This window comes from Lynx rufus, unplaced genomic scaffold (assembly GCF_022079265.1).
Source record: "Lynx rufus isolate CCGP_SWC_20201006 ecotype Redwood Valley unplaced genomic scaffold, mLynRuf1.p SCAF_21, whole genome shotgun sequence".
Taxonomy (NCBI): Eukaryota; Metazoa; Chordata; class Mammalia; order Carnivora; family Felidae; genus Lynx; species Lynx rufus.
This window is the reverse complement of record NW_025814836.1, coordinates 9,078,630-9,106,536: the sequence shown is the minus strand read 5'-3', so window position 1 is coordinate 9,106,536 and position 27,907 is coordinate 9,078,630. Positions and strand designations below refer to the sequence as shown.

Below are 27,907 nucleotides of genomic sequence, written 5' to 3'. Positions count from 1 at the left end.
CCCTGGCCCTGGGAGCAAAGCCTCTGTGCCCAGGTGGCCAGCAGCCCCAGGCTTCATCCTCAGATCCCTGTGGACTTGGTCCTGGTGCAGGAGGCCAAGTTCTCAGGCTCTCTTGGGCTGTGATGACTTCTTTTCATTGACATGAATCAAACTCGAAACGAAACCTCGAGAGGAGAAATGGAGCACGTGTAGGTTACCCCTGGTGGCAGGCTGGCTGGCCCAAGCCTTCGGCAAAGTGTTAGCATTTATGATGTGTGAGCTGGGGTGGCAGTGGCAGGACAGATCCCAAAAGCTGGACCCACTGCTGCCTCTGCCTTGCTTGAAACCTTCGGTGCTTCATAATGACCTTGAAATAAAATTCACCTCTGGAGCCTCACATGCCCTGCCTGACGTGGTTCCTGCCTTCCTGTCTCACCTGGTGGGCACCTGCCCTCACCTCTCTTGCCCATGCAGCTGAGTGTGTGGATTCTAGAGTGGTCTCTGGGGCTGGACTGCCCGCTCCAGGATCCTGCCTCTGGCACTTCCTAGCTGTGCAACCCTGATCCCAGGCCAGCCGGCTAACCTCTCTGCACCTGTCTCCTTTCCTGTCCGCTGGGACAATCACGGCTCCCGCATTGTAAGGTTGTTTTGAGGACTCAGTGAGCAAATACTAGTGTATCACTGCAATGGTATTCTGGCACACAGGGGTGTGTCTGCTACGGTGATTGCTTCCGCGTGCAAGATTACAGCGTTGGAGGCACATGTTGTAAGCTGTCTGCCACTAGACACACGGAAAGTGTGTCTGCAAGATCCAGAGAATCCTGCGTTTAGTGGGGAGAGGTCGGTGGGTCCGAAAGCTTCTTCTCATCGATGGTGGCTGCCCGCCCAGGGCTCCTCCTCATCATGGCTCCAGGGCCACCGAGACTGGCAGTTAAATCAAGTCTTCGATAACTGATGTTCCCCCTCGAACCCTTCCTGCGTTTATCCCCCTAAAGAGATGGATGGCTGCGCGTCAACGGCTCGGCTGCTCTCACTGCTTTAACGTGACAGCGATGATTTGAAGCCACAGCTTAAAAGGATATTGGGCAATAAAAGGAAGCTTTCTGTGGATTATGGCTGACGATGTTTTCCGAGTTTCTGTGTCTCTCTGAATGCTTGTCGTGGCTGGAACCGCTGCGTCCGGCTGTGTGGCTTCTGCCTGACAGGCATTTTCTGTCTGTGACACTATTCCTGACCTGAGCAGCTGACCTCCTTTCTCCCACTGGACCCACACGACACAGAAACCAGCTCCCTGGGACTCACCAGTGCTTCCGGGGTGGGAAACAGGCTACAGTGAGTTGGAACCACAGAGCCTCCCCCTGCTCCCGACACCTGAAGTCACCAGACTGGGGTTTGGGAGCCCAGGTGAAAGGTGCCATCACAGCTGCCCGTCCCAGGCCACCTGCTGTGGCCATCAGCTCAATGCCTCCTTTCCCCTTGGGGACCTACTTCCTTGACCACATCATCCTTTAACTGTTGATCCTGCCTTGTCCACCTAATGGGTTTAAATGACCGCAGGCGTGATGTGTGACTCTGATGGGTCCTGCTTCCTTTTCTTTTCCCAGACTCCTGGGTGCTTGGGCGGTGGGCCCTCTTCTCTCCTGATCTTCTTCTCTCTGAGCTGGCAGAGAAGGGCGGGCTCAGGGGAACCTCATGAAAGCAGCGACACCACGCTCCCTGGGGAGACAGTTTCTCTCCCCAGTGAGTAAATGGGAGCAGTAATATCACGGTCACAGATTGCTGTGAGGATTTAAATGAGGCAATATTGGTGAAAACACCTGGAACAGCGCTTGTTACAGGTTTTCATCACAACTTACTCCAAAGGCATTCCACCTCTACTGGTGAACTCCAGCCCTGGCTGGAACTGGGTGGAAGGGAGGCTGGGGTGGGGTAGGGGGGCTGCAGACCCTCTGGTACCTCACCATGCACGGGCCGTTCTCACCTGGACCAGCAGCATCTCATCATTTGGGAGCCTGCCCAGAGCTGCTGGACCAGGGTCTGCATTTTTTAAAAAAATGCTTTTATTTAGTTGTGAGAGAGAGGGTTGGGGAGGAGGGGCAGAGAGGGAGACAGAATCCCAAGCGGGCTCTGAGCTGTTGGCCCAGAGTCCAATGCAGGGCTCGATGTCACAAACTGTGAGATCACGACCTGAGCTGAAATCAAGGGTGGGATGCTTAACTGGTTGAGCCACCCAGGAACCCCCAGGATCTGCATTTTAACAAGAATCCTGGGAATTTCCTTGCTCACACTGCAGCGGGGGTGCGGGGGGGGGGGGGAGCGCTGCTCTCACTGACCCTTCCATTTCTTCCTTAATATGTAGACCCTGGCTCTAGTCCCTGGACTATGGCAACGTTCAGAGAAGGTAGTTTCGAATAGAACGTTTCCTAAGCTCTAAACGGTAACTTAGAGGAACAGGTAATATATATTTGCTTTTGCATTAAATGCAATTTAGTTGCATTAAATGGGCTACACAAACATTCCCAAGTATTCTAATAAAAATCCTTAACCCAGTAAAAGGTTTTTAAAGCAGATGTGTACTGAGCTTGGTGGGACAGGGAACACCAGGAATCTAAAGAGCATTCCCAGGCAGCAAGCTCCCAGAGCTGGAAGGAGGTATCTGAGCTGGAAAAGAAGAGAGAGAAGGCAGAGGACGGAGAGGAGGGAGGCTGGGCTTCCCAATGCCCCACCTCCCCTCATGTGGACAGGAGGGACACGGGGTGGGGGGGGGGGAGTAGGTGGTGTTACTGGTGCCTAAAAACGGGAGCTCTGTTAGAATCTCACCTTTCCAGCAGCCAGCCCTGCTTTTTACGGTAGCATTGATTCCTGTGTTTATCAGTTCCCCAGTGCAGCATAAAGGATAGAGATTTTGCCTTGCCTGTCTTCTAACTTCCTATTTTAAACATCAATCTCCAAGTGGAATTCTGATTTCTACAGACTGAGAATCTTCACCCTGAAAGGCTTTGGGCCTCTGCTTTTCAGAAAAAGTTGCCCAAACTTGGTAAACCAAGAAAACGAAAAACAGCATAAACCCTTTGCCATTCTTCAGGTTTGAAGGGAGGGTTTTACCTGAATCCTTCTTTACAGACAGTACATTTCTCTGGTTCATCAACACACTTCCTACAGCTTGGGTGGCATTTAAGGCAATTTTTCTGACCTGGAGAAAAATGAGGAGAAGAGAAGGAGAAAAATAGATGTGAATCGAATCTGGGCAAAGAGGACTCTGGCATTTCAAAGCAGGGTTGCTGGCATAGCTCGTCACCGGTGTCAGCTTCCAGGAGGGATGATGGAGTAATAAAATAGCCAGGGCAGGCCCAGGTGTGGGATCAGAGGCCTCTCACCTCTCCTTTCTGGAGTAAATTAAAGTCCTTACACCATTCTGAGGCTTTGGAGTGGGCCCTTGGCAGAGGAGACATCGTCTGCTTCTGTTTATTTCAACAAGGACTAGAGCCAGTTCCTGGCTGACCAAGCTTGAAATTAATTAGGTGCCAGTCTTTATATATCTATATCTATATCTATATCTATATCTATATCTATATCTATATCTATGTATATATATAAGAAAGTGACAGGATGGAGCCTGAAGAGGCCTGGGAGCCCTGCTGGTGCCTTCACAGGGGACTTTATTGAAACTTGGCAGTTACGTACACCAAGAAATAAATCTACGATGCCCATCCCACCTCCTGGGGAAACGCTGGGTCTCCATGACTCCCATGTGCTTTTCCCTAAGTTATTATCTGGTCTTTCCCTTTGGCATCTATCTCATCAACGCCACCTGGCGTTGTGCCTGGACACTAAGGGCTGCTTGCTGCCCTCTGTGCCTCCTCCTCAGGGCCCCGCACGTGGTATTACACACTCACTCAGACACACACACACGCACGCACGCACGCACGTGTGCACGCGCAGCAGCAGCAGGTGTTCAGGGGAGTTGCTGGGTCAGTAAGGGTGGCTGATTCTTGTCTTGGAAGCAGGGTGGGGATGAAGGAAACTCCACCCTGAAAGCAGGTCTGGCTGGCAGCCCAGGGCAGGTGTTTGTAAAGGCTGTGAAACACATCTTGCAAGACTATTTGTTTTTCCTCTAAAGAGATTCTGGTTATTTGATGGCTTTATTTGTCTTTAAAGATTTCCTGGCTCCTTCTCCATAGGAGGAACACTAATGCCATCACAGGCTGGATCAATGAACCCTCCTGCCTGGCAAGGGCGTCTGTGGGAAGGCTTCCACCTGCAAATTGCCAATGTCAAAACAGTAGCTTCTTTGAACTTGAGGACTATCCTCCATCAATTTAACCCAGACCCTGTCTTTTGTCTCTTCTGGGGCAAGGTGAGTTGGTGACACACTGGCATGGGTCACGAGCCCCAGATCCCCCCCACCCATCTGCAAGACCAGGAGAGCACCCCCACTCACTGCTGAGTTCAAGTTCCACCTGTGCCATTACTAGCTGTGAGCGTTTTGCCACCTCTCAGCTTTGTTTCCCCATCCTCAAGACCAGGAGAGCACCCCCACCTCTTAGGGGTGTGGTCACTACCTGTAAAATGGGCCACCAAGACTAACCCATTTCTTCTGGGCCCAATTAACACTGGCCAGTAGGCTCCTCTGGGTTTTTGGAGGACTGAAAACCTTCTGCCCAAACTTGAATCCTGATTTCAGCTCAGCAGTTCTTCCGAGGAGGGGCTTTCCCCCAATTTTGACTACCCAGTCCATAAGCTGGTGCTAGATTCCCTGGGAAAATTCTCCCAGGAGAAGGGACCCCAGCCCTGAGCAGGGGTGAGGGGAGGGGGAGAGGGACTGACTCATCACTTCTACGCACACAGACATGCACTTACTTTCATCGGCATAAAATCCGGCAGGACAGAACGTCACACAGGTGTTCATCTCCTGATGGTGATAGAACCCACGGCGGCAGGACAGGCACTGGGTTGGGCTCCTGCCCGAGCAGGTCTCACACCCCTTGTAGCACCGGCGACAGCGTCTCGCTGCTGTGTCCCCAAAGTAGCCTGGAGGGCACGTGTTCACGCATTTCCTGTGGGAGCAGAAGCCACAGAGGGCCTTTGCAACTCAGCCCCGCATGGCCCTTGGAGTCTGCAGCACCGCCAGGTCCTGCTGAGGCAGGATAGCTAGCTGGGGAGCAAATCCCAGCCACCCCTCTGCACCCCCAGCTTAGCAAAACTCTCAGGGAGCCAAGGCCTGGGGGTGAAGGTTAAACCATTAATGCCCATCATCCTGGTGAACACAGCTGAGAGATTCCTAAGTACCCAGGAGAGGATCCAGGACTTGGACAAGAACCCAGGAATCCTTTGTTTCAAAGTCTCAGTGGCACCTGGATGATGGTATTCGACTTTTGGAATTTTGAGCTCTGCCAGAATGTCACCGATGGTGCCCTTCGAGAGCTAGACTCACTGGACAGTGCATAAAGGCATCAGGCTGGCTGCCTGTGTACTGTGCAGGGCACATGTGGCTGTGTCTGGGAGCTCAAGCACACCAGGAGAGACATGCCCGCAGCCCTGCATGGCTGCACCATTGCTGGGGCCCCTGGTGGCCATGTGTCCTACCTTGTGTGGTTGCACCGCTGACTGGACACCTGGGGCTGGGAGCTCTCCAGGCGCGGCCCACAGGGCTGACTTTCAGAACAGTGCTGGCCTCTAACATGGCATTTGTCTATAGTTCCCAAGTGGTCAGTCTTGGGATGCTCAGTCTGACCAATCTTTGTTTAACAAAATGGGTACAAAATGGTTTATAAGCACAGATACCACAATGACACAGCTTCTGATTTCATGAATTACTTTGTGATGAGGACCCGAAGTTACTAATACGTACGAAATTCCAAAGCAGTAAACCTCAATGTGATTTCCTTTTTGGGGTTTTACATTGATTCATAAGTAGGGTACTAGGCTGCCGGGGGCTGAAACAGCTTGAATCAGGTCACCTTAGCGGTATGCCGAGGAACTCCAGGACATGTGATCAGAAGTCCCAGCCCATTACCTGCTGGTCTTGGCACTCCCCAGGCTGAAGTGGACACAATTCAAGCACTGGTCTGCATTGGGGCCATCACAGCCTTTGTCACCACACTCCGGATGGCACACACCTTAAAGACATAAGCATTTCCTTTCACCCAGAGAGATGCTTTGTCAACCAAATGCAGTCCCCTAAGACCCTGAGTCAGGTTGTCACAGCCTAGGTGGGTCGGGATTAGCTTCCCTAGAGAGTGGTGGATCTGCTGGGGCTGGACGGCAGGACCTCAGCTGGACAGAGTGCCCACCCCCATGGCAATCTGGCTACGGCTGAGAGCTGAGCCTAGCTCTCAAATGGGGCAGCCTGAGAAGGAAAACAGCCAGCGGTAGGTGGGGACCCAGACCCACAAAAAGACGAGCACTGTGAGATACCAGGAGAGAGGCTGGTGGTGCCTTCTTCGGGGCATTCCTCTGCAACAGGGTCATGATGCTGGCACCAGCCATCTCTCTAGATTCCTGACGTGAAGGACAAAGCAAGGCAATATGGGGCATCAAAGGCATCAGGGAAACTGCTGCCAAGCGGTGAGGATCATGGAAAGGATGGGAGAGACGATTCACTACATGCACTGGTGGGAATAGGATGGATCTGCAAGCCCAGGACCGCTGTGTGGGGCTGTCCCGGGGCGGGGCTGAGCTGGGCTGGGCTGTTCCTGGGCAGGGCTGAGCTGGGTGGGGCTGTCCCTGGGTGGAGCTGGTCTGGGTGGGGCTGCCCCTGGGTGGGCCTGGGTTGGGCTGGGCCTTTCTCTGCAAACCTTTCTGCTTCCCTCCCTCTCCTCCAAGTCCCCTGCCATCCCCAAATTCTGACTCTGGGGGCCTGTGTGTTGTTGGAAAAGTGTCGGAGAGAAATGTAGGGAGCTCAGTGGACTCTAGCAAGCCTCACTCTTGCAGGTGGTCTGCCCTGCAGGTGGGCCACACAGATGAGCCCAGTTAGAAATGTCTAGTGCCCTCAGGCCGGGGTGGGGCAGGTCCACAGATGTCCCCTTCACCTGGCCTGAAGGACATGACCACATCATGCTGAAGACCAGCACTATGGTGGGACCGCCTGCCCGCCTCGTCCCTCACCCTCCTACTCTGGGCAATGGTTCCAGAAAACTGCCCCATGTGGGGAGGTGCCCAGTGGGGTATTACAAAGGCTTTGGAGTCTTTAGAAGAAAAAAGCCTTCTGTAAGGTTTGAGTTGTTGGAAGGGGTGGGGAGTGAGTTCAGAAGCAAAGAAGAGGTGATTTGCTGGCCACCAGCATTTCATGGGGATGCAGGCACAGACAAAAGTCCCCATTCTCTGTTGCCCACAATGGGTCTTTGCTGAGGTACACAAAGCCCTCTTCATTCGTCCTTAAAGGGCCTGCGGACCTTCCTAGTGTTAGACCCGGTTTATTTTGCTTCCCTCCCTGAAGGTTTACTGTTGTTGATATTTCCAAAGTTTTCATTGTGGGTCCCACTGTGAACCCCTTTCAAAGCTGAGCTTGTCCCTGGGAATGCACTGGTCTGGGCTGGGGAGGGCTCTGCTGCGGGTAGAATTCTAGTGCATGGCCTGACATGCACAAAGCTTATCATGGAGGCTACCCTCACCCCTCCCCCTTCCCCAGCTCCAGACTGTCGGGCTATTTTGCAGTCAGTTCTCATTTGATTTGATTCTTGTCCACCTCATTCCGGGCCATTTCCAGATTTCCAAGCAAATCCTTGCTTCCTGGCACATTGTTTTTCAATTACCCACTGCGCAGAAGACACCTATGAGTTTGGCCACTGGGCTCTGACCTTCCACCCAGCCTGAGCCGTGGGGGCCTCAGGATACACCACCATGAGGACCATCTGCCTTCTGTAGTGGTTTCTCCCCAAGGCCAATGGAGGCAGGAGGTCTGTCTTACTTGATAAAGTAAACAGTTTCTTCAATCTTAAGGAGGTTTGGGGGAGGGACAGGGAAGAGACAGACCAATTTCCCTACTCTCTCCCAGCACGGGAGACAGAAGCTTCAAGAGGCTGGATCTGGACTAGGGTGTTTATTGCTATATTCCCAGCACCTAGAAAGGTGTCTGGCATAGGGCAGGTGCCAACTAAATATTTGCTGAGAAGCTGAAGGGTGAGAGAATGGATGAAAGAAATATGGGTGGAAATTGGGAAAGTGCAGGTAACCTCACCATCCACAAACAGAACAGTCTAAGATGTACCAAGAGAGGGATAGCCTTGGGAGAAGGCCTGGTTCATGGCATGTGGACTTCACCTTCCTCCTCCCTCCTGGGGCCTCTTTGTGGTGGAGAAGTTAGTTAATAACCCCAAGGGAGCTCCACACAAGGCTGGGGTCCCCCTAACAGTAACAGCAAAACCCCATCAGGGCATCTGGCTAACCAGCCGTGTCCAGCCCCAGTGAAGAGCGTGGTAAGATATTGTCCAAGGCAGGACGCTTAGATGAGCGTCTGAGATGAGTTGTCTCCAAAAGCCCAATGTCAAAATTCACCTCTCGATGAATTGTTCTTGGATTAAATCTACCTGGTTGGTAGATTTACCACTTATCCTGCTTACTCCATCACTCCTAAGATTGTGTGTGTGTGTGTTTTCTGGTACAGCTGTAACACATTCTCTGGGTAAGCATATGTTATTTTTGTCGCCATTTGTATTTGTTTTTCCTCTTTCCTCAATTAGCATGAAAATTCTTCAAAGACCCACTGCCATCCTGTGTCATTTCCCAAGGTTCCAGATACAAGGGGGAGTGTGATTCATGTGCTGACAGTCTGCCAACTCCCACCTACTGGGTGTTAGAATGACACAGGCTTATTTGAAATCTCTACCTTAAATCTTTTGTGGAGAAAATCCAGGATTAAAAAAACAACAACCCACAAACAGGGGCACCTGGGTGGCTCAGTTGGGTAAGCATCTGCAGAGCCTGCTTGGTATTCTCTCTTCCCCCCCCACCCCGCCCCTGCCTCTCCCCTGCTTGTATGCTTGCAAGTGCTCTCTCTCTCTCTCTCTCTCTCTTCCTCTCTCTCTCTCTCTCTCTCTCAAAATAAATAAATTAACTTAAAAAAACCCCACAAACAAAAGTTAGAAAGCAACTTGGGAATTCTCAATGGCCTTTGTCATAAGACGCTTAGACCAGTTTCTGAAGACGCTTAGATACTTAGGAGGACTGCCTAAGTATCACGATCTTTCCCCTGCCGTTCATGCTGTCCAGGAAGAGTGTGCTGGCATGTCACTGGCACACCAGCAGACATGAAGTGGAGTGGCAGGGACAAAGGTGGCTGACTGCAGACGAGAGGTACGGAAGAGAATAACAGACCACTTTCACTGCAGGTCTGGTCTCTTCCCTGATGGTTCTATTCTGCTGGGTGAGTGCTAATGTGCCCAAAGTCCATGACCTGACAATGTCCTGCACTGGACATGCCACGTGTCCTGTGAATCAATTCCCCTGTGCCTGTTGAGCTGTCCTGGAATGCATCCAGGCAAAGGCTGCATGGGCTCTAGGCTTCCCTCAGTCCCGTGGGGCTGACCACACTGTCCCGCACTGACCTTAGCTTCCCTTCATCTTCATGACATTCTGTCCTTCCCTGGAGGCCACTCTCTCATAGCAGCCTGAGCACCACCCTATGTCCTGCCATCATCATCACACTACCTGGAGTCACCCAGGACAGCCACTGAGCATCCCCAGACCTGCTGAATCCACCTCTGAGGTGGGGCCCAGCCCTGGGCCTGCTCTTCAACCAAGCATCCTAGGTGGGTCACTGGGGCAGCCTTGCTCTCTGCCATGTCTGGTGCTTGCTCTCCAGGGACCTCCCGCTGCTCCTCAGCCACCAGGCGGCTCTGTCCCAGCAGGTAGGCCATCGACCCCAGTTTCCCTGGTACCTCACCCAGCCCATGTGGCTACTGCCCCCCACTTCCTGCTGGACTCACCAGCCCCCCGATCTCCAAGCCCTCCTCTCTAAGTTGGATTTCCACATACTCTTTTACTTTGGGGACCCCAGACTCCACCACTACCTTGGATGCAGTGCTGTCCTGTGCCCCGCTGCTGGCCCCTGGGACCACTGTTCCATCAGACCTCTCTACCCCTTCCTGACGCGGTAACTGTTCTCTGGCGCACAGGGCCCAGGTGGAGTACCACCAGGCTGCACTCATCACCCCTGTGCACCTCTGCCCATGCCAGTTGTCCAAATTCTTAAGAACCTTCTTCCTAGTATAACCACCCCGGAAAATCCCTGCTTCAACCTGTTGCACCTCTGTGCTAAAACTGCAGAAAGCTGATAATAATCATGGGCCTACCTCAAAATCACCCTTCCCTCCACCTGTCTCTTTCCCTGAGTTTCTGCCCTGAGGCTTATCTGTGACTGAGCTTCTGGAAGAGGCATGGACAAGCCCTTGAAAGTGGAATCTTTTTTATTTTTTATATATTAAAAAAGATCTTTTTTAAGTTTATTTATTTGAGACAGGCAGAGACAACATGAGCGGGGGAGGGGTAGAGAGAGAGGGAGAGACAGAGAGAATCCCAAGCAGACTCTGCACTGTGAGCACACAGCCCGATGAGGGGCCTGAAATCATGAAATTGTGAGATCATGATCTAAGCTGAAGCTGAGAGTCAGACACTTAACCTACTGAGCCACCCAGGCGCCCCTTGACTATGGAATCTAACATGGCTGCTTCCTCCTCCCCCGCTCCTCCTCCTCCTTTTCCCCTCCTCTCCCATTGCCCTCCACATCACCCCACTCTTGCTCTCTCCCCATCTCTGGCTCTGCCTGCTGTTACTGGCCTGCCCATCCCACTTGCCCCAAGATTGTAGGGACCTTCCCTGAGAGTCAGGAACACTTTCCATTCCCACAGAGACATCCTCTATCCATCTAGGCCATACTTGGGAAAGACTAAGTGACTTGGGCTACAGGGCAGTCATATTGTGAGATTCCAGGACAGTGTAAGGGTAGAGTCAGTAGCAGATTTTAAGGAAAAAAAAAATCAGTCCTTTATTAATAATTACTGAATCTTGCCACCATTTATAAATCGCAGGGGGAAACAGAGCAGATTAATCCATACATAATTCAATGCTCCATTTTAGAGGAATGGTAGAAGAAATTTAAAATGGAATCAACCGTAATTTATGCTTGATATGTATCAGTGGAATTCTCCATTTTGTTACTTTTCTTTTTTCAGAAGCTATTAGATAATTCAAAACATCAATATCCTTAGATATCACCCATCATTTATCAAACAGCTGTAATATTTAGCTAAGCAAAATATGCCCAACCAGAAACACTCAGCTTCTCACAAATCACTGTGGGTTGGTGCAGAGGGAAAGAAACAGCTTTCTACCTAATGTGCTAATCATGACTGTGCCCAGCCCAGAGGCTAGATATGCCGAAAGCCCTCTCCAGGCTGTTGCCTCCACGAGGGCGCTGGAGGTCCAGAGCCAGGGGCACCTCCCACCTCCCAGCAATGGTATGGCTGGAGAAGAAGCATTTGCACGAGGCATCTTTACTTTCTGTGAGATTTTTTTGTTGTTGTTGTTTAAGTAGGCTCCACACCAATGCATGGCTTGAACTCATGACCCTGAGATCAAGAACTGAGCTAAGATCAAGAGTCGGATGCTCAACCGACGGAGCCACCCAGGTGCCTCTCCTGTGAGATTCTTAAGTCCCTTCCAGTGGCATCAGTTATCTACTGACATTCAGAGCTAAGACTCTCTCCTGGAGTCTTCATCCCAGCTCTCAAGGCCAGTCAAGACCAGCACTGTAAGTTCCTCTCCTGGTTATCTGGCTATGCTCATTCAACCCAACCTTTCTGGGCCCATTTCGACCCTCGTCCTTCCCACATTCTGGCCATAGGGACAGAAAGTGGATGGATTTGAGAGGGTCAGGAGGTTGAGGCATGAGACGAGGGACTCTGAAATAAGTGGGTGCCCCAGGAGGGGGCTCATTAACCAGGAGGCAAGTCCCAGTTCTGGTTGGGCATATAGAACCTTCTGTTTCCCAGCCTTGTAAGGTTGGAGAATACTTACTGGTTCGAAGCATACTTACTGGTCTGTAAGATATTAGGAGAGCCGTGGGTGGAAGGAGCTGTGTGGGTGTAAATTGCCATCATTATTACAACTTCCAGGAAGGGAGGAAGACCTACCATCACAATCCCCGCCTTTGCCAGGTATAGCCCCATGTTTTAAGAGCCAACAGTGGAAAACCAAAACTCGCTGAGGTTTGCCATCTCCCTCGGCTTCGGGTTCATTACCTGTGTAGTCTTCTTCGTCCTCAGGAACCTCGGCCTGGGGCGGTGACAGAGCGGCCTTGGGTGGCTCCAGGTCCGGGGTCGAAAGCTCCAGCATCCGAGAGCGAGACTGATGGGAAATGAAAGTGTTGTATGGGTGCTCCGCTGTGCCGTACAAGATGAGGCTCCATTCTTTCAATTTCCCTGGAAGACACCAAGCCCAGAGTTACCGGACAGCCATGAAACCTCCCTCAGAAAGTCCTTGAGGCACCTGGCCCGAGGCCGCCATCACTCACAGAAGAGCCAGGCGCAGGGCTCCTCCTGGGGGGCTCTTCACCCACCATCTAGTCACCGGAGAACCAAGGACGTGCCGACTGCCCAGGCCATGTTCTCTGTCCCCCAGTCTCACCATGGCTCTGCTGATTGGCTTCCTTGCCCTCTTGGACTATCCAGTGGGTGGACCTGGGGCCTGGCCCTGAGCCTTGTCCCATTTGCTTCCAAATGTGAAAGCTGGATTCCATATACCGAGGAGTCCTGCTATTTGCATCCTTGACCCTGGATCACACGAAGATTGGTCTTGGGATCCTTCCTATGTAGCCCGCCAAGGTGGGTGGGAAGTGTGGTAGGGTGGGAATAGCAGTGCAAACCCAAATGTCCCCAGATGCTGGGTGTAGAGAGGATGTCCTCAAAAACGGCAGGATGGGGGCACCTGGGTGGTTCAGTCAGTTGGGCATCTAACTCTTGATTTCGGCTTGGGTCACGATCTCTCGGTTTGTAAGTTCAACCCCCACTTCAGGCTCTGTGCTGGCAGTGTAGAGCCTGCTTGGGATTCTCTCTCTCTGCCCCTCCCCTGCTCATGCTTGCGCACTTTCTCTCTCTTCTCTTTCTCAAAATAAATAAACTTAAAAAAAAAAAGGCAGGATGAATGGCACAGAGGCTGGATTGTGCATGGGGAAGTGAGAAGTTTGGGGAGGAGGGGTAAGGGCAGTGTGCCCAGCCATGAGTGAACAAGGGTGGGGACCCCACCGTCTACTTCCATGTGGGAATGATGGCCCATGCTGCTAGGTCTTCCCAGGGGTACAGAGAAGTGGAAATCTGGCCTGCAATTTGTAGGTGAAATCCCTGATCTTATAAAACACAGTAGAAGCCTAGTTAGATATGCCTGGGGCTGGCCCAGCTACACGCACCACGGGTCTGAGCTTCCCTTCCTAACTGTGTTCCCAGCATTCAGGGAGGTGAGACCATATTGAGGAGGTCATTGCTGTTATTCTTGTGCAAATGAGAGGCCAAGGTCCAATGTGGCCAGCAGGGGACACACTGCTCATGCTGAAGGACTCACTGCCTCTCCACCCCAGCAACCATGCAGCTGTGAGCCACCTCAATGAACCCTCATGACAGGCCATGGTGACCCAAGCTAGGGACAGTGTCTGTGCCAGCTTCGTGTCTGTGTCAGCTGGGAAAAATCTCTGGCTTCCTCTTCATTTTCTATCATTGGGTTTCTTGGCAATTGGAATGCTTTAGGTGACGGGAATTATTGCTCTGATTAGTCCCTAAGTGATTTGTGTTTTTATTGTCGCTTCTGTTCACACTATTCCACTTCTTTCCTCTGAATGGCAGGCCATCTGTCTTTAGATATCTGTCTATACACTATTTTTGCCACATGGTCAGCTCTGCTGGTATAACTTTATCTTTTATTCCAGTTCCAGGAATCCCTTGGACTCCCTAAATTCTACAACACGGGCTTCTGCTTGTCCACATACCCCAGAAGCCTGTGGGCTAAAACCCATACTGTCCTAGGAGGACAGAGGCAGGACTGGCCTGCAAATACCAGGCCACACTTATAACTTACTGTGCTGTACCCCCCCTTTTTTTAAATTTTTTAATGTTTAATTATTTTTGAGAGAGAGACAGAGTGCAAGCAGGGGAGGGGCAGAGAGAGAGGGAAACACAGAATCTGAAGCAGGCTCTAGGCTCTGAGGTGTCCGCACAGAGCCCGACATGGGGTTCAACCCCATCAACGGTGAGATCATGACCTGAGCAGACTTAATGGATTGAGCCACCCAGGCGCCCCTTATTGTGCTCTTCTAAATGGTGTCTGATTTTGATTCAGTTACACAGTGCAGCACAGAGCCACACTCTAGCTTTCCCAGGCCCCGAAAGCCTGCCGCCCTCAAGCTGTTCCAAGTCAGGCCCCACGTCACCTGGGCCTTTCCTGGCCTGGCCAGGGCTAGAGGATGCAGGTCCTTGAATTTGCAAAAATATTCCTGAGCTATTTCCCAGTACATGGACTTCCAAAGGGCCTGGTTCTTTTAGACACTCCGTGACCATTTCCCTAACACCATGAGAAGCACTTCACCCGGGTGCAGGTGCAGAAAACACAGTCCCTGATTATGAACTGTCATCCGTTCTCAACTTCTGAAGACCAAATTAGAGCCAGATTTCAAAGCCACAGAGGAGCCGGGCATGTTAACTGCAGGGTGAGGAACCGATTAAGGGGGAGCACGAGGACCACACGACAGGGAACAAGGCTCTGTAAGCTGTCATTTGAGTCAAGACCTGTTTCCGCCCTGTATCGTGTCTCCCAAAACACCCACGAAAGCCCTCACCACTAAAATTAGACTCGTACTTTCAGATATGGCTTTGGTAGGACAAACAAAAGAGGCTGCTCTGAGCTCAGGATCAGCAAGCACCCAGCGGAGGGAGGGGGAGCAGGAGGAATTCAAAGAAACCAAGACAGTAGATCCTCAAAGTTCTCAGCACAAGGAGAAAAATCATTTTTTTTCTGTGTGTGTGTGTGTGTGTGTGTGTGTGTGTGTGTGTATGAGACAATGGATATTGACTCACTTATTGTGGTAACTACACACAATCTAGGTAAGTCAGGTCATTATGCTATACATCATAAACTTCTTCTTTTTTTAAAATAGTTTCTTTTCGGGAAGCCTGGGTGGCTTAGTCGGTTGAGCAACAAACTTTGGCTCAGGTCATGATCCCACGATTTGTGAGTTCAAGCCCCGCTTCGGGCTCTGTGTTGACAGCTCGGAGCCTGGAGCCTGCTTCTGATTCTCTCTGCCCCTCCCCCACTCATGCTCTGTCTCTGTCTCAGAAGTAAATAAACATAAAAAATTTTTTTTTAATTAAAAAAAATTTTTTTTTCAGCGTTTATTTATTTTTGGGACAGAGAGAGACAGTGCATGAATGGGGGAGGGGCAGAGAGAGAGGGAGACACAGAATCGGAAACAGGCTCCAGGCTCTGAGCCATCAGCCCAGAGCCCGACGCGGGGCTCGAACTCACGGACCGCGAGATCGTGACCTGGCTGAAGTCGGACGCTTAACCGACTGCGCCACCCAGGCGCCCCAACATAAAAATTTTTTTTAAAAATAGTTTCTTTTCTTTTTTTTTTAATGTTTATTCATTTGGGGGGCAGAGGGGCAATGAGAGAGAGGGGGACAGAGTTTCCGCAGAGGGCTCTGTGCTGACAGCAGAGAGCCGATGCTGGGCTTGAATTCATTGTGCAAGATCACGTCAGACCCTTAACCGAATGAGCCACCCAGGTACCCCTGTACATCATAAACTTCTACAATGCTGAGTGCCAGTCATATCTCAATAAAACTGAAAGGAAAAAAAAAATATTAAGAAACCAGCAGGAGGAGCTGCCTTGGGATGTTAGGAGGGGAGGCTGCAGTTCAGGAATAGGAAAGAGACTTCATTTTTACTGTATTCCCTTAGGGACTGTCGGATTTTTGTTCTGTTTTGTTTTTAAGCCACAGCATATGTTACCTTTCAGATATATAATTAAAAATTTGTTTTTTAATGTTTATTTATTTTTGAGAGAGAGACACACACAGAATCCAAAGCAGGCTCCAGGCTCTGAGCTGGCAGCACAGGGGCTTGAATCTACGAACTGTGAGATCATGACCTGAGCCGAAGTTGGATGCTTAACCAACTGAGCCACGCAGGTGACCCTCACATATACAATTTGAGAAGAAATCTAAGTTTAATGAAAAAAAGGGGGAGGTTGTATACTCAAAGAAAAAACATTAAAAAAACGGGATACTTGGGGCTTTGGGTTTATGTTTCTGAATAAGTAATAAATATGAATGAATATGAATAGCTAAAAATCCAAAAGTATAAAAGGGAATACGGTGGAAGTCTTCCTCTAGCCCTGTCCCCTGGCCACCATCTTTCTCATCACAAGTGACCCCATTACTTGTTTCTTATGTACCCTTCCAGAAGCATTTTATTCTTTTTATTCTTTACCAAGCAGATATGAGCATATATATTTTGTCCTGTCCCCTTTATCAACACACCTGCTACACCTTCTGAACCTTGCTTCTTCCATTAGCAAGGCATCTCGATGACCTTCCCATCCCTGCAGCAGAGAGACATTGAATCATTTAACAGTCCCCTATTGGTGGGCATTTAGGTTGTTTCCAATTTGCAATTATGAACAGTGCTATAACTTGGTCACATGAGGAGGGGCCCGGAGAAGTAGAAAGAGGTCCTAGTGTGTGGCCCGGTCCCCAGTGTCAGCTCCCTCCACGCTAACCATCCCCAGAGTCTGCCCTCGCTCTGGGGGAGATGAGACATGTGAATGTGGAAGAACCACAGAAAAGTAGAAGGAGAACATAGCTGGGGTTACCCCAGACCAGAGACTGGGTCCACACTCGACAGAACTGCCGTCCAGGGGCAGGATGATTGAAAAACGTTGGCCTGCTTTGGACAAAGCATTTAGCCAGAATGTATTATTTACTATTCAGGACACTCAGCATGCCTGTTCAAGTTTACTGGGACAAAAACCAAGCAGTTCCATTAATTCCTTAATTTCCAGCAGGGAGGTCTTAAAAGACATCCAAATCCAAATTCTTTGGTTTTTCTTTCCATCAGCCTCCTGAGATTGTAAAGAAAGAACAACAAATCCACCTGCTTAGCTGCTTGGGGCCAGCACTATCAGGACTCTGCCTCCAGATGTCACCAGCAAAGCCCAGGCAACAGTAATTGTGTCCCAGGCACACGATAATCCTGGCTAATGCCAATAAATGGCTTTATCATCATTCACTATCTTCAGTGCAGCATTTCCCCCTTGATGAATTGAATTGGTAATGAACAAACAGGATTATTCCTATTATTCAAAGGAAGAACCAGAATTAAGGAAGACTACGGTTGAATTTGCCAATAGGAAAGTACCAGCAGTAATAAAGCTTTTCTTTGCCTCATATTTTGAGTGAAGCATTAAAAATCCTTGAGAGGGGAATTTACAATTGGAGACAAAGAGGGTAGAAGTGGGGGAAAGTTTTTGTTAGGCTAAGAACTCTGAGCTAATACTTTTGAATTCTTGGGTTTTCTTTGGGCATAAGAAGTTATTAACAATAAAGAATTTATTAATCCTCCCCCGCCCTTATATTGAAAACATGCAGGGAGAAATTCTTTAGTCAAAACATAGTAAAGAAAGAGAGGCCTAAAAAAAAAAAAAATTAAGAAAGAAATACATTTCAGTCTCTGCCCTCCCTCCAGCCCCAACCCAGTGGAAGTTTTTTCCACATAAGGGCCAGTGAACCTGACTTACAAAGTTTATGAAGTTTAATGAAGAGGTTTTGGTGGAAGGAATAAAAAAGGCTCACCTCCATCTGTTTATAAAAATATACAAAAACACTTTAAAGGGAGGATTTTATGGTATGTGGATTATAGTTCACTATATTTCAATAAAGCTATTATATGAAATACTGTATATATATATATATATATATATATGTATACACACACATACACACGTGTGTATTATAGACAGAAAGAAACCCCAACATTTACTCAATAAATTTAACACATAATTAAAAATGCACTTTAAGTCCACATTATGGCAACTAAGAGGGAGAAGAATAAAGGGAATTTAGGAAACAACGTGGAAGGACAAGGAAGAGTGTCCACACATGTGGGCCACCATGTGTGCGCATGTAGGCGCACACACACGCACACCTGTGCATGTTTCCCTCAGAGCCCAGTGCAAGACAGGGGGGATGAGAGAATCTTCCCTACAATCTTGTAGTCATAAAAACCATTAAAGATGGTATTTTCAGTACCCGGAAAAGGATCTAAGAATCCTAAGTGCTAGTGTTCATTTAGGTGAAGGTAGAACAAGTACGAATTCAGTAAAGAACAATAGTGGTCCTGTACAGCAATGCACAAAATAGCATTTTCCTTAATGGCACCTTAAGGTTAGGTAGGATACGATCTTTTTAACGTTTTTTTTTTTTTTTTGCTTTTTTCAAAGTAATGAATTAACGGTTTGAAAAGTCAAGCAATGGTACACAGTCTAGACCAATGGTACACAGTCTAGTCTTTCTGTTACCGCCCCCTCCCTCTCTGAGTCCTTTTTTGGGACACGGTATCTTTTCACACTCAGAGCGTCTATTCTAGCACTTAGTACCTCATTGCTTGATTAAATGTGTGTATGCTATGTCCTGGTTTCTCATGTTTTTTTTTTTAAGTTCATTTATTTATTTTGAGAGAGAAAGAGAAAGAGAAAGAGAGAGGGAAGAGAATCCAACAGATGCACACTGTCAGTGGAGAGCCCAATGCGAAGCTCCATCTCACGAATGTCAGATCAAGACCTGAGCTGAAATCAAGAGTCAGATGCTTAACCAACTGAGCCACCCGGCGCCCTTGGTTTCTCAGTTTTAGACACCATCCAGTGACATCCTACCTAGGATATGGAGAAGAAGCCCCACTTTCACGCCATCCCTCATATACTCACATCCTTCCCCATATACCCAACACTCTGTTGACATGATTTCTTACTGGGTCAGTATTCAATGTCTTCTCCCCCACCTTCCTCCCATTTCATTTTGTGGAGATTTCCTCAGGGCTTCTAACCTATCTATTGACTTCCTAAGTTTTGCCTCACGCTTGAAATTTTCAAAGTATTTATCTGGTTCTCCCAATGTTCTTTTTTTATAATACAGAATCCTGTTCTTGGTTTATAGATGAAATATTTTCTCTTCTCTTCCCTGAGGACACCTATGAGATAACGGAATTTATATATTGGTCTCTGCCCTAGTTCCTGGTACAGAGCTCCTGAGACCCTTGTTATTTCCTAAGTGATAAGGACAATAGGAACATCTCTTGTTAAAACATTTGTCTTTGACCCTGTCCCTAACTCAGGACTCCTAAAACCCTTGCAAACTCCTAAGTGATAATAAGGAGCATCCTTTGTTCTCTGGAAGTGACTCTGGGCGAGCTCCTGGATGGGGGTTGGTCACCAAAAAGACTAAGCTAAGATTAGTAGCTTGGAATCTTCAGCCCTGCCCCCAACTTCTCTAGGGAGGGGTTAAAAATAAAGATAGTAATGGACTATGCCTATATGAGAAAGCTTCCTTAATATCCCAACAGTATGTGGTTTGGTGAACTTCTAGGTCGGCAAACACACACCAGGAGAATGGCGCACCCCAACTCTGCACGGATGGAAGCTCCTACTCTCAGGGCCCTGCCAGACCTCGCCCTGTGTATCTCTCCATCTGGCTATTTATCTGTATCCTTTACCATTTCCTTTAACAAACGGATAAGTGTAAGAGCTTCCCTGAGTTTTGGGAGTCGTTCTCCCAAATTAAATGCATCCCAAGAGGAGGTCTTTAGAGCACCCATCTCTGGCTGGTAGGTCAAAAGCACAGGTGATAACCCAGACTTGTTACTGGCTTCTGAAGTGTATGTGAGTGTGTAAGGGGGAGCCAGGGGCAGTTTTGTGGGACTGAGCCCTTAAGCTGTGGGATCTAACGCTATCTCTGATGGTGTCAGAACCAAGTTAAATTGTAGGACGTCCAACTGGTGTGACTGAGAATTGCTTGTTGTGGGGGAAAAAGAACACACATTTGGTGACCAGAGGTGTCAGAGGTGAAGTGTTTTGTGTGAATAGTAGACACACAGGAGGAACACAGACTAGGGAATAACTGGTGTTCTCCCTACACAGGGGAACTAAATTTCTCTATTTTGTAATACCAATTAAAGTCAGTTGAGTGTCTGACTTTGGCTCAGGGCATCACTGTTCATGAGTTCAAGCCCCAAATCAGGCTCGCTGCTGTCAGCGTGGAGCCTACTTGGGATTCTCTCTCTCTGCCCCTCCCAGGCTAGCACTCTCTCTCTTAAAAATAAGATAAACATTAAAAAAAAACAATTATAGTTTTTCTGAAGTTTTCTGCCTTGCTCCTTCCCCTCCAAGTTTCTTCTCTGTTCGAGTTTGTTTCTGTTTTAATGTCAGATAATTTCCTCAAATGTCTGGTGGTCCTTGTACTGAGGTGTGCCTCAGTAGTGAGGCACTACAAAGCTGATTGACAGTTCTGTGTGCTGGAATATGGAAATGTATTTTTTTGTTTGTTTATTCACTTTGTACACGGCCAACTTGCTGGCTTGTGCAATATGAGAAAGGAAATGCCATCACAGTGTATGAGGTGGCTCAGATGTACACAACATTTACATAGTAAATGTGAACACTTCCCATCAGAAACAATGGAGGTCAGAGCAAAGCATATCTTTACACTGCTGAAATTAAAAAAAAAAAACACTGCCAACCCAGAATTCCATAAAATGAAAATACTATTTACGACTAGGTGGATACATGGAAACATCACAATGATTTCCTCAAAGCACAAAGTCAATGTGTCAACAAAGGAGCAAACACACACATTTTTCAAAACAAACAAATAAAATTGGTTGAAATAAAGACTTTTTTGAAATAAACCCAAGCTGAGCAAACTCATGGCCAGCAGGCCAACATGATAAGAAATGATAAAGGAAATTCTTCAGGCAGAAGGAAAATGATACCAGATAAAAAACTGTATCTATAGGAAAGAATAAAGAACACCAGAAATGGTAAATATGTGGATAAACAAAAAGAGTAGCTTTTTTCCTTCTCTTACTTTCTTTTTTTAAAAATGTTTATTAAAAAAATTTTCAATGTTTATTTCTGAGAGAGAGAGAATGAGCAGGGGAGGTGCAGAAAGAGAGAGGGAGACACAAAATCCAAAGCAGGCTCCAGGTTCTGAACTGTCAGCACAGAGCCTGATGTGGGGCTCGAACTCACCGACAGTTGTGATCATGACCTGAACCGAAGTCGGACACTTAACTGACTGAGTTACCCAGGCGACCCCTTCTCTTACTTTCTTGAAAAGACAAAGACCGTGTAAAGCAAAAATATCACTGTCTGATGGAGATGGTAATATAGAGAGAAGTAAAATATATGACATAATTACAGCACAAAGTGGGGAGTGGGAGAATAGAATGACACTGTCGTTAGGCTCTTAAATTTGTGAAGGGTGAAGTCCGTGCGATATTAATTCTAAGTAAACTGTAATATATTAAGGCTACATATCGTAATCCTTAGAGTGAACACACAAATATTGCTAAAAAGCCAAAAAGGAAATAAATGTAATATTCAAAATTATTTAATACCCTCCCTCCCAAAAAAAGGCACAAGAAGAGAAACCTTTTTAATATTGTTGGATTTAGTTTGTTAACATGGTGCTTGGAGTTTTCGTATTAATGCTCCTGAGACTGGCTGAAAATTCTCCATTCTCATACTGTGCTGTTGGGATTTGGCACCAAGCATATACAGGTTTCATTAACCCACTGGGGATCATTTCCCCTTTTTCAACTGTCTCAAAGAGTTTACAGAATATTGATATTATTTCTTCCATTTGAATGTTTAGTAGAATTTGCCAGTTCATCTATCTGGTGAATTGTTATCCTTGAGTTTTCTTTTCTTTTTTTTTTAATTAATTTTTTTTAATGTTTATTTAGTTTTGAGAGAGAGAGACAGAGAGTGAACAGGGGAGGGACAGTGAGAGAGGCCCAGAGTCCCAAGCAGGCTCCAGGCTCTGAGATGTCAGCACAGAGCCCAACACCAGGCTTAACCCACAAACCGCGAGCGTAAAATCATGACCTGAGCCAAAGTCGGACACTTAACCAACTGAGACAACCGAGTTTTCTTTTAAATTATATAATCAATTTAATAGGATAGTTTCAATCTTTATTTTTTTTCTTGTGTCAATTTTACTAAGTTGTATTTTTTTCTTGGAATTTGCTCATTCCACTTAAAATTTCTTTTCTTTCTTTCTTTTTTTCTTTTGGTCACAAGTTTATAATACCTTCTTACAGCAATTTTAACGTATACAGGATTTATAATAATGTTCCTCATTTTCATTCCCGAAATGATATAGTCTCAGTTTTTTCCTTGACTGATCCTCCTAGAGGTTTATCAATTTTATTCGTCTCCTCAAAAAACTAACTTACGGTTTTCTTGATTCTCTCTTTCAGATTTTTGTTTTCTAGTTCACTAATTCCTGCTATTAAAAAAATTCTTTCCTTCCTCTTTCTTTGCATTGATGTTTTTGGTCTTTCTCTACCATCTCAAGCTGGATGCTTAGCACATTCATTTTTAGCCTTTTGTCTCTCCTAATGCATAAAATAAATTTCCCTCACTCCACAACTTTCCTGGCATTCCACTTGTTGGGATATGTACTATTTTTATTATCATGTAGTTCTATATATTTTCTAATTTACATTATAATCTTTTTCTTTTGACACATGGGCTATTCGGAAGCATTTTTCAATTTTCAAATGTATGGGCTTTTTCTAAGTCATCTTTTTCTTTTGATTTTTAACTTAAGTGTAATGTCAGAGAACAGGGCTTATATGCTACCAATCCTTAGAAATATGCTGAAGCTTGCCAACCAGCCCACTACGTGGCTGATTTTCATAAATATTCCATTTATGCTTGAAAAGAAATTTTATTCTTCGTTGGTGGGTATAGACCCACCAATAGACCCATTAGACAGACCCATTAGATATAACTTGTCAGTTGTGATGTTTGAATCCTATATTCTTGAGTCCTGTTTTATCTATCAAATATATTCGAGCATGTTAAATCTCCTACTTAGTGTGTGAGTTTGTCTTTTTCCCTTTGTGCTTGTAACAGTTTTTTGCTTTCTATGTTTTGAGGCCGTGTTAGAACTGAACCAAATCTTTTATCAATGTGTGGTAATACTCTTTAGAGCTAATGATGCTTTCTGTGCTGACATTTCTGCTTGTCTGATGTTAATATAACTACACCAGCTTTCTTTGGCTTGGCATTTTCTTGGTATGTCTTTCTCCATCTGCTTTATTTTTTAATTTTTCTGGTTGTTTGTTTATTTGTTGTTTTTCTGTTTTAGAGACCCTTCTTCATGGTTCTTTGGGTCAGTCCCAGCAGGAAGCAGACAGAATAATTAAACGGGGATAATCCAAGGAGGCTTTAATAAAGAGACTGTTTACAAAGGTGTGAGCAGAGCAAAACAAAGTTACAACTTTGGATAGTGGAGTTCCCTGGGGCTAGTAACAGAACTGGTGTTAAGACCTTAGGTTACTTTATTCTACTGGCTAGGGTCGGGGGCAGGACTGTGACCCTGGGGAACTCTGGCTGCTGAGGGCAGCTGGAGGAAAAAATAAAATAAACTCATAAATAAATTTTTTTTCTCCCTCCATTTTCCTCTGGAGTTTTGCCTTGGCTGAACTTAACTGTAAGCCATAGGCAAAGAGTCTGAGATGATGCCAGCCTCCTAAGGCAGAGTGGGGTGGAGAAAACTAGACAATGGGGCTGGTAGACACGAGAAACACACTTGGCACGAGAGAAAATATATTTTTTAAAAATCTAATATGACAATTTTTGTCATCTAAAATGAAGCAATTAGTCTATTTACCTTTACTGAAACTAGGACTTCTTTTGAACCACTTGTTTTATGTGTTCTGCCATAGGGTTCTTTTCTCTTGTTTTTCCTTTCATGCCCTGAGGTCCCAGCTTTATGCAGGTGCTATAAAACTCTCTAGGTGGGCTCCCCAGATTCAGCGAATACCCTAAGGCACAAGCCACCATCAATCCTCCATTGACCTGACTGTCAACATGTCAATCAGCATTTAAAATTGTTTTCTGTGAGCAAGCAAGGACTAGGAGTCTGTAACAACTTTTAACATTTCAATTCGGTCTTTGATTTGGTCGTTTGTTAGCAATTTAGAAAAAAGATTTACCTTAAAAAAAAATTTTTTTTAACATTTATTCATTTTTGAAAGGCAGAGAGAGACACAGCGCGAATGGGGGAGGGGCAGAGAGAGAGGGAGACACAGAAACAGAAGCAGGCTCCAGGCTCCGAGCCATCAGCACAGAGACCGACGCTGGGCTCGAACCCACAAACCGCAAGATCATGACCTGAGCCGAAGTCAGCCACTTAACCGACTGAGCCACCCAGGTGCCCCAAGATTTACCTTATACTATAACAAAAACAAAACCAAAACCATTGTGGAGAAAACCAAATCATAAACAACCTGGAATGGAAAAAAAAAATTATCAAAACTCTGGAGGAAAATCTTAAGATTATCTTCAAAAAATTAAAGGTTAAATAGCACATGAGGAAAAATATTTATAGGAACTATGACACATGATGGGCTATTACATCTGTATTTTACATGGAGTACTTTCTCAGCAGTGAGGGGGGCCTGGGTGGCTCAGTAGGTTGAGCATCTGACTTTGGCTCAGGTTGTGATCTCATGGTTCCTGTGTTGGAGCCCTGCATGGGGCGCTCTGCTGTCAGTACAGAGCGCGCTTCAGATCCTCTGTCCCTCTCTCTCTGCCCCTCTCCTGCTTGTCCTTTCTCTTTCTCAAAAATAAACATTAAAAAATAGTAATAACAACAGCAGTGAGACGTCTTGGGACAAAAACAGAAATGGCAATTTTCCAAAGAAAAAACACACTCTGTACACAAATATTTGGAAAAAAGTGTTCATCCTCATTAGTAATTATCACAATGCAAATTAAGGAGAGATATCATTTATTTCCTCTAGAGCTGGCCAGTGAGTGTGCCTGATGAGATTACAAATTGGTTCAACTATTTTGAAAAGCAAATCCGTAACAGGCATCAAAAGTAGATATGCTTCCATCTCTTACTTGTCTGGTGAATGGTCCCCTGGAAATAATTTTAAATTTAGGAGAAAGCCTTTTGCACTAAGCTGTCTATTTATAATAGCAAAAAAAAAAAAAAAAAAAGGAAAATAGCCTGCATGTCCAACAATAGGTGCATGGCTCAAATAAATTATGGTGTTTCTACTTGGTAAAGTTTTATAAAAAAAAATGCTGCTTACAAAGGATGTATAATGATATTAAAAGATGCTTGATATGCAAGTCATACAAAGAAATCCAAAGTTATGAATGCAGCCTGGTTAGAACTCTATAAAATGTCAGGAAACAGAACACCAAATAGAAATATAGATGTATTTTTGAACATGACATGTTTCTGGGGGAAAAAAAGGCAAATGTTCAAAAATTAAATGCACTTATATATTTGGTCGTGGCTCTGGCTGCCAGAATATTGCCCAGTGTGGGCAGCATGGACCTCCAGGTACATCTTTTTTTTTACGTTTATTTATTATTGAGAGAGAGAGAGAGACAGAGCATGAGCATGGGAGGGGCAGAGAGAGGAGGAGACACAGAATTTGAAGCAGGCTTGAGGCTCTGAGCTGTCAGCACAGAGCCTGATGTGGGGCTTGAACCCACCAACTGCAAGATCATGACCTGAGCTGAAGTCGGACGCCCAACCGACTGAGCCACCCAGGCGCCCCTCCAGGTACATCTTTGTACCTAAAGGCTGATTGATGGTACAGGAATGTGACAGAGGAGTTTCGGGGAAGCTCTTTCTCTTCTCCATGACAATTGATTTTTCATTTTCAACCACATTTAGACTATTATGTGCAAAAATGAAATATTAAAGAAAAAAATCTCATCTTTTTATTACGTTCACCATCAGGAGATATGAAACCAACTGGCAATGCCATGACTCATAACCATGCACAACGGCGGTTGGATTGTCCCCTCACCTATCTGAAGTAGGAATGTTTGTTTTTTTCTTGCACTAGGAGACCTGGGGGATGGCGAGGAGAAGGGAGGCAAAAAGACCAACTGAAACATAGCGAAGCAAATGGGGTTAGAAGTGGGACTTTTGGATAGCTGTGTGCATAGTGACTGTTTGGAAACTTTACTGAAATCTTCAGTTCTGGTTGTTTTTTTTTTTAATTTTTTAATGTTTATTTATTTTTGAGAGAGACAGAGACAGAGTGTGAACAAGGGAGGGGCAGAGAGAGGGAGACACAGAATCTGAAAACAGGCTCCAGGCTCTGAGCTATCAGCCCAGAGCCCGACACGGGGCTCGAACTCACAAGCCATGAGATCATGACCTGAGATGAAGTTGGACGCTTAATCAACTGAGCCACCCAGACGCCCCTGGTTTTTTGTGTTTTTTTTTTTAATTAATTAATTAATTAATTTAGGGAGAGAGCTCAAGCAGGGGAGGAGCAGAGAGAAAATGGGAGAGAGAAAGAATTCCAAGCAGGCTCTGTACTGTCAGTGTGGAGCCCCATGGGGGGCTCAAACTGCAAGACCACTACCTGAACAAAAGGTCACTTAACTGACTGACTTTCTTTTAAGTAGGCTTCTTGACTAGTGTGGAGTCCAACACTGGGCTTCAACTCAAGCCCCTGAGATCAAGACCTGAACTGAGATCAAGTCAGACGCTTAACCGAGGGAGCCACGCAGGCGCCCCTCTTCAGTTCTGTTTCAAGAGAAGCAGGAGTGATACTCTAGAATCGTACTTTCCAGAAATGAGAGTTCAGTGACAAACTTGAAAGCCGGCACAGAAGGCACATGCTTTGAAATCTGACTTTCTTCCTAGCCGTCAGGACAAGATAGATTGAGCCCTGGATCGCAGATTGCAAAATTTCAACTCCTCTTGGAAGCGGAGATGAGCCCAAAACAGATGTCAATTAAACAGCAGTCAGTAAAACAACAATAAAACGAGAACAGCTCTCCTCTTAGGAAGAAATGCCTGAAAGAGCTAACTAACTGAAAGGAAATCAGAAAACCATGGAACTTTAGATGGTGAAAAAAGGAAAATTGCAGTCACATAGGAGAGACTAATTTCTTCCACTTTTAACCGATTATTAAATGTTTTTACTGAGTGTGCACAGCCGAAAAGAGAACTGATTAAAATTCTATGAGCTCTTGATTTAAACAAGGTTCATGGGTGCACGCACATTCAGTCATCCAACAACTATTCACGGACTGTGCTCAAAGTGCCTGGCACTGGGGGCGGGAGAGACGAAAGCCTGAGCACTGTGCTTCAGAAGGCAAGCTTTGTCCGCCCACAGCAGAGTCACATTGGACCAGTTCTACCTATGACACTTTTGATCACCTCTGCCTCTGCAATATTTCATCCACATTATTGAAACTCACATTAGATCGGCCACCTGAACATGTGTTTTAGCCCAGGTTCCCTAGAAAATGGGAATCTGAGGCAAAGCCTGGGGACTGAGGTTTTATTGGGAGGTAGGATCCCAGGGCAACAAGAGTGGGGGATGGGTGGGTGGAGGAAGACAGGGGAGGGGGCAGGGGACAACCCCCCAGCAGGCTGCAGCTTCACAACAAAACAGCAGGGCCTTTGGCCAGGAGACATCCTTCAAAGAGGCTTTGTGGGACGCAGGGAAGGGCAAAAGCTCCCCACCCCGCCCCTCGTTTTTTGGGCAAACCTGCTGTGCACTTCCTGATGCGTCACCTGCCCCCTCCAGGAAGCTCAATCCTGGGGAGCCCAGATGTCACACTTCTTCTGGAAGTGGAAAGAAAAGTCACAGCCTCCCCAAGTCCTGCTGGGAA

At 46.7% G+C, this 27,907-nt stretch overlaps 1 protein-coding gene across 3 annotated transcripts in view; it reads right to left on the bottom strand.

Annotated features, from left to right (window-relative positions):
- Positions 1 to 27,907, bottom strand: part of PCSK6 (proprotein convertase subtilisin/kexin type 6) — a 190,622-nt gene that overhangs the window by 12,520 nt on the left and 150,195 nt on the right. For 2 of the 3 annotated variants that reach the window (XM_047086733.1, XM_047086735.1), the window contains 5 exons: positions 12,219 to 12,398; positions 12,014 to 12,052; positions 5,996 to 6,098; positions 4,840 to 5,036; positions 3,085 to 3,172 (listed from right to left, as the gene is read on the bottom strand). In XM_047086733.1, the coding sequence (XP_046942689.1) occupies positions 3,085 to 3,172; positions 4,840 to 5,036; positions 5,996 to 6,098; positions 12,014 to 12,052; positions 12,219 to 12,398 (607 nt within the window). The remainder of the gene's footprint in view (positions 1 to 3,084; positions 3,173 to 4,839; positions 5,037 to 5,995; positions 6,099 to 12,013; positions 12,053 to 12,218; positions 12,399 to 27,907) is intronic. The other variant, XM_047086734.1, reaches the window with a different exon arrangement.